Source organism: Heterodontus francisci, chromosome 21 (genome assembly GCF_036365525.1).
Source record: "Heterodontus francisci isolate sHetFra1 chromosome 21, sHetFra1.hap1, whole genome shotgun sequence".
Taxonomy (NCBI): Eukaryota; Metazoa; Chordata; class Chondrichthyes; order Heterodontiformes; family Heterodontidae; genus Heterodontus; species Heterodontus francisci.
In genome coordinates this window covers 31,286,441-31,292,334 of record NC_090391.1, presented here as the reverse complement: position 1 = coordinate 31,292,334, position 5,894 = coordinate 31,286,441, and the positions used below count along the sequence as shown (strand labels likewise).

The 5,894-nt window shown below is 42.8% G+C and overlaps 1 protein-coding gene across 1 annotated transcript; it reads right to left on the bottom strand.

Moving 5' to 3' along the window:
* Nucleotides 1-1,783: 1,783 nt before the first annotated feature.
* Nucleotides 1,784-2,602, bottom strand: LOC137381078 (G-protein coupled receptor 15-like). The gene has a single exon (XM_068053468.1). The coding sequence runs from the start codon at nucleotides 2,600-2,602 to the stop codon at nucleotides 1,784-1,786; it is 819 nt and encodes a 272-aa protein (XP_067909569.1).
* Between the last annotated feature and the right edge of the window lie 3,292 nt (nucleotides 2,603-5,894).

Below are 5,894 nucleotides of genomic sequence, written 5' to 3'. Positions count from 1 at the left end.
TATTCACCAAAGAGAAGGACTAGGTGGATGATGAGCCGAGGGGAAAGAGTGCAGATAGTGTCACTCATCTCATTATCAAAAAGGTGGAGGTGTTTGGTGTCTTGCAAATCGTGAAGGTAGATAAGTCCCCAGTGCCTGATGGGATCTACCCAAGAATACTGAGGGAGGCAACTGAGGAAATTGCTGGGGCCTTGACAGAAATCTTTGCATCCTCATTGGCTGCAGTTGATGTCCCAGAGGACTGGAGAATAGCCAATGTTGTTCCTTTGTTTTAGAAGGGTGGCAATGATAATCCAGGAAATTATAGGCCGGTGAGCCTTATGTCAGTGGAAGGGAAACTATTAGAGAGGATTATTCGGGACAGGAGTTACTCCCATTTGGAAACAAACGAACTTATTAGCGAGAGAGAGCATAGTTTTGTGAAGGGGAGGTCGTGTCTCACTAATTTGATTGAGTTTTTCGAGGAAGTGACAAAGATGATTGATGAAGGAAGGGCAGTGGATCTTATCTATATGGACTTCAGTAAAGCCTTTGATAAGGTCCCTCATGGCAGACTGGTACAAATTGTGAAGTCATACAGGATCAGAGGTGAGGTGGCAAGATGGATACAGAACTGGCTCCGTCATAGAAGACAGAGGGTATCAGTGGATGGGTGTCTTTCTGAATGGAGGGCTGTGACTTGTGGTGTTCCACAGGGATCAGTGCTGAGTTGGTGGAGTTGAGGATATTGATGAGGATTGTCAGAGGATACAGCCGGATATAGATCGGTTGGAGACTTGGGCGGAGAAATGGCAGATGGAGTTTAATCCGGACAAGTGTGAGGTAATGCATTTTGGAAGGTCTAATACAAGTCGGAAGTATACAGTAAATGGCAGATCCCTTAGGAGTATTGACAGGCAGAGAGATCTGGGTGTACAGGTCCACAGGTCACTGAAAGTGGCAGCGCAGGTGGATAAGGTAGTCAAGAAGGCATACGACATTCTTGCCTTCATCGGTCGGGGCATAGAGTATAAAAATTGGCAAGTCATGTTGCAGCTGTACTGAACCTTAGTTAGGCCACACTTAGAATATTGCGTGCAATTCTGGACGTCACACTACCAGAAGGACGTGGAGGCTTTGGAGAGGGTACAGAAGAGGTTTACCAGGATTTTGCCTGGTCTGGAGGGCATTAGCTATGAGGAGAGGTTGGAAAATCACGGATTGTTTTCACTGGAACGACAGAGGTGGAGGGGCGACATGATAGAGGTTTACAAAGTTATTAGCGGCATGGACAGAGTGGATAGTCAGAAGCTTTTTTTCCAGGGTGCAAGAGTTAGTTACGAAGGGACATAGGTTTAATGTGCGAGGGGTAAAGTTTAGAGGGGATGTGCGAGGCAAGTTTTTTGCACAGAGGGTGCTGAGTGCCTGAAACCTGTTGCCAGGGGAGGTGGTGGAAGCAGATACGATAGCGATGTTTAAGAGACATCTTGTCAAATACATGAATAGGAAGGGAGTAGAGGGATATAGGCCTCGGAAGTGCAGAAGTTTTTAGCTTGGGCAGGCATCAAGATCGGCTCAGGCTTGGAGGGCCGAATGTCCTGTTCCTGTGCTGTACTTTTCTTTGTTCTTTGTTCTTTTACCCATGCGAGGGGCAGGCCCGTTGTCTGTCTATTGTATTATTGTCAAACTCTCTCACAGAGCACCATTCTGTATCGGTCCATCACCAGTCAGTGTTACTTAATAGAAGAAGGATCTGGGTTGAAATTTACACAGACTGATCCAGCTTTCTCCCAATGATTTGCTATTAGCATAATCTCCCATTCAGTGTGACCAGATAATTCATCCCATTCTTCAGCTCTTCTCTGAATTCTCTTTGTGTAAGTCCATAGATACACGTGTTGGTGCAAGAACTGAGAAGCTGCAGCATGTATCCAGTTTGCTGGGTGATGTATATTGGGTTACTGTAGTATTTGTTTGTATAATTGTAGTTTGTCACCCGCCACATTAGGGAATGTACAACATGTGTCATCCAGAGAAGAATGAAATTAGCAGATAGAGTGAAAAGCAAGATCATTGACCTCTTCCGGTTCTCACTCTCTGTATCATTTTGATTATTGATGTGACTTATGAGTGCCCGGCGGACTATATTGGATTTTAGAATATGTTTTACAGTGAGAGCATTGAACAACAGGATGAAAAATATCGGCACTAAAGGGGTTGAAATGCTGTCGAACCACTCGTACGCCGTCCATAACGGTGAGGTATAATAGGCAGCGGTTTCAATGCAGAAGTACGGAATTTTGTTAATTATAAGCTTGGGTTGGTATATAAAGTAAAAGGGGATGCTCTTTAGACAGCTAAGTAGACACACGGTTGCAACAACCAAGTTTGCCATTCTCTGTGTACAATATATTCGTCTGAAATTCTGACAACAAATAGATACAAAGCGATCGAAGGTGAAAGCGACTGTAAACCAGACTGAACAGTTCAGGGCCAGCATCTTTGTGACAAGTTTCAGGGCGCATATTGGAGTAATGAACAAGAAATTTATTGGCATGTAAATATTGTTAATTCTCTTCAGTATGACTTCAATTATCACCACCGTTAGATCTGCCACTGCCATAGCGACTAGGTAACAAGTGACACATTTGCAGAGACCGCACTTTCCTCGGGACAGGATCACAATCACCAGCAGATTCACTGTAAGAGAGAGAAAAATATATTTATCATTAGATCATTCCAGGAACCTCTCCCAAAATCTACGCGCTAGGTCCAAGCCTCTTGTTGCTTCTGTTAATTGCGATTGGTTCTGTAAACAAGGGTGAACTGGGTTGCAATGAGGCTAATTACAAAGAAAAAAACGAATATGGAACAAAAACTTAAAGAAACTGAGTTAAATAGCAGATTGAGGGAAAAATGTAAGAATATTTAAGATTCTAATTAATGAACAATAACCTGAATGACACCAGTACAATATTCCATAAAGGATAAATAAAACAAGGCAATACTAATATGACAATCCAGCTGAGTGAGATGGACCCACCTGGCTCCATGCTTATCCAACTAATCATAGCCAGAGATTCACCAGCAATGCTTTCTCTTCCTGCTCCAGCACCGTTCTGTGGTCTCTCCTCAAGGATCTATCCTTTACCCGTTCTTATTTCTCATCGACATGCCTCCATTTGGCGACATCATCCAAACATGCAGGCCAATTTCCACAACTACATTGGCAACACCAAGATCTACCACCTCACGCAACTCCTGCACCGCCTATAAATTATTATACCATTTGTCTGACATCCCTGATGAACAGAGATTTCCTCCAGTTAAATATTTGGAGATTGAAGCATCATCTTCTGCCTCTGTCACAATCTCCACTCCATAGCCACCAATTTCAACCAGCTTCCTGGCCACTCTATGAGGTTGAGCAATGTCATATTGGACTCCGTGATCAGATTCCATCACGTATCCGCGCTGTCATTAACCTATTTCAACCCCTGTACATTGTCCAAATCAGCTTCCACCTCAACTCATCTACCACTGAAACTCTCATCCATGCCATTGGTACTTCCAGACGTGACTGTTCCAAGGCACCCCTGACTGGTCTCCCACATTCTTCCTTCCATAAACGTGAAGTCATCCATGACACTGCTGCCCATGTCCCTTCTCACATAAGGTCCCATTGCCCAATCATCCCTGTGCTCACTGACCTACATTGGCTGCGGTTTAGGCAGCAACTCGTTTGTAAAATAAAACCATCTTTGATTTAAATTCCTTCCATTGCTTCGCCCCAACTTATCCCCCCAAGCTCCTCCAGCTCGACAATCTTCCAAGATATCTGTTCTCGAATTCTGACCTGTTGAGCATCCTTGATATTAATTACTCCACAATTGGCGTTCATGCTATCATCTGCCTGGGTCCTAAACTCTGGAACTCTTTACCTAAACCTCTTTGCCTCTCTGCCTCCCTATCCTCCCTTAAGATTTCCCTTAAAGACTACCTTTTTGACCAAATGTTGGTCATCTGCTGTATTATTTCTTTATGTGCCTTTTGTGAAATGTTACTCCATAACACTTCGATGAATCGCTGTGGGATAATTTAATAAGTGAAAGATGCTGTAATAACACAAGGTGTTGTTGTTGAGTGGGCGGGCACTGATGTGGACCAAAATAAACTAAAAAGAATGAATTGTGGGATGAAGGTAAGGGTTTGCAATAAGATTAATAATGAAATCAAAGGGCACAACTAAAGAAGAAACGAGCCACTAAATCACATTCCTCGCTCTGTTCTCGTATCCCCTTTTATGCTTTAATTCACCCACATTTCCAATCTAATCTTTCTGAGTTAACCAGTGTTGGTAATCTCCCTCTACCTTGAGGCAAACTCCGCTATTGGGAGACAGACAATGGAGGGAGACTCAGGAAAAACAAATAAATAGCTCAGAAATTTAGGGAATTTGCTCCGTGTCCACTGAGGTCGAGAGTCGTTCTGATGAATAAAATAACGTGGAGCTGGCACAACGTTTATCTATATATATATATATATTTACTTAAAGGGAAAGCAGCCAAAGGGGAAACTTTACTCAAGTGACATTCTTGCACCATTCCAGCTATCATTTTCCTGTTTATTGATTTCGCCACCGTCCAACTCTTATATTTTTATTTTTATTTAGAGATACAGCACTGAAACAGTCCCTTCGGCCCACTGAGTCTCTGCCGACCAACAACCACCCAATTATACTAACCCGACAGTCATCCCATATTCCCTACCACCTACCTACATTTGGGGCAATTTACAACGGCCAATTTACCTATCACCTGCAAGTCTTTGGCTGTGGGAGGAAACCGGATCACCCGGCAGAAACCCACGCGGATTCAGGGAGAACTTGCAAACTCCTCAGAGCAGTTTCCCCCTCCATAATTTATTTCATTTTCTCTCTCAGCTTCAATTGATGCTGCCTCAGTTCCCAGCTCTGTTGGATGATGAAATCCCAAACACCCTGACAATGTCTGGGAAAATCTGGGATCAGCGAATATTGAGCCCACATTTTCCACCATCTATGAATTTGCTTGACATTATGTTCGGCCTTCTCCATTTCGATTGCAATTTTTATATACAGTATTGACGCTTAGCATAAATCCGCCTGTTTCAACTGGATCAAACAATGACCCGTGAAGCCTTGTCCTGCAGTATTTCTCCTGCATTCTGCAGTCTATGGAGTCGCCTTTTGTTATCTATCCAAACATAATTTATGAAGACCTTTGCTCATTATGGATAAACCATTCCCCATTGTTTTGCCATCATATCAAGTTTGAACAGTCATGTATCCGTTTGCAAGACTGAAACGCACTGTTCACACACAGCTACCTAACAACCAATCGAGTTCACACACAGATGACTGTTGGACAGCACCCTCACCAGTGGAGAGCCTACAACGTTTGTCCTATCCTCTTATGTTAGCTCTCCAGAAGAGAGAAAGTTGCTGATGAAGGGATATTTTGCTGAACGAACTGAAACGTTAACTCTGTTTCTCTTACAACAGAAGCTGCCAGACATGGTGATTATTTCCAGTGCTTTTTTTCTTTAACTTATCATTGATATTGATCATGTAGTCTGTTTTGACAACTATTTTTTCTTTTCAATCAATGAATGATTTTTGTCCTTTCAGTAGCAACAGTAGCTGCAATTCTCCAGAACCGAGAATCTTGTGGAAAATGCATAGACAACTGTTTGGCATAAACTGATTACTTTTCGGGTGAAAATAGTTTGCTTGTGCCAACTTGATATTTCTGTCAATACAAATAATAAGTTGAAACCTCAGCACAAGCAAAGGTGCACTTTCTCAAAGGATGATGGAGGTTCACATTCCATCTCATGACAGCATCTATTGGAAATAGGAAGTTCGAGAGAGCATA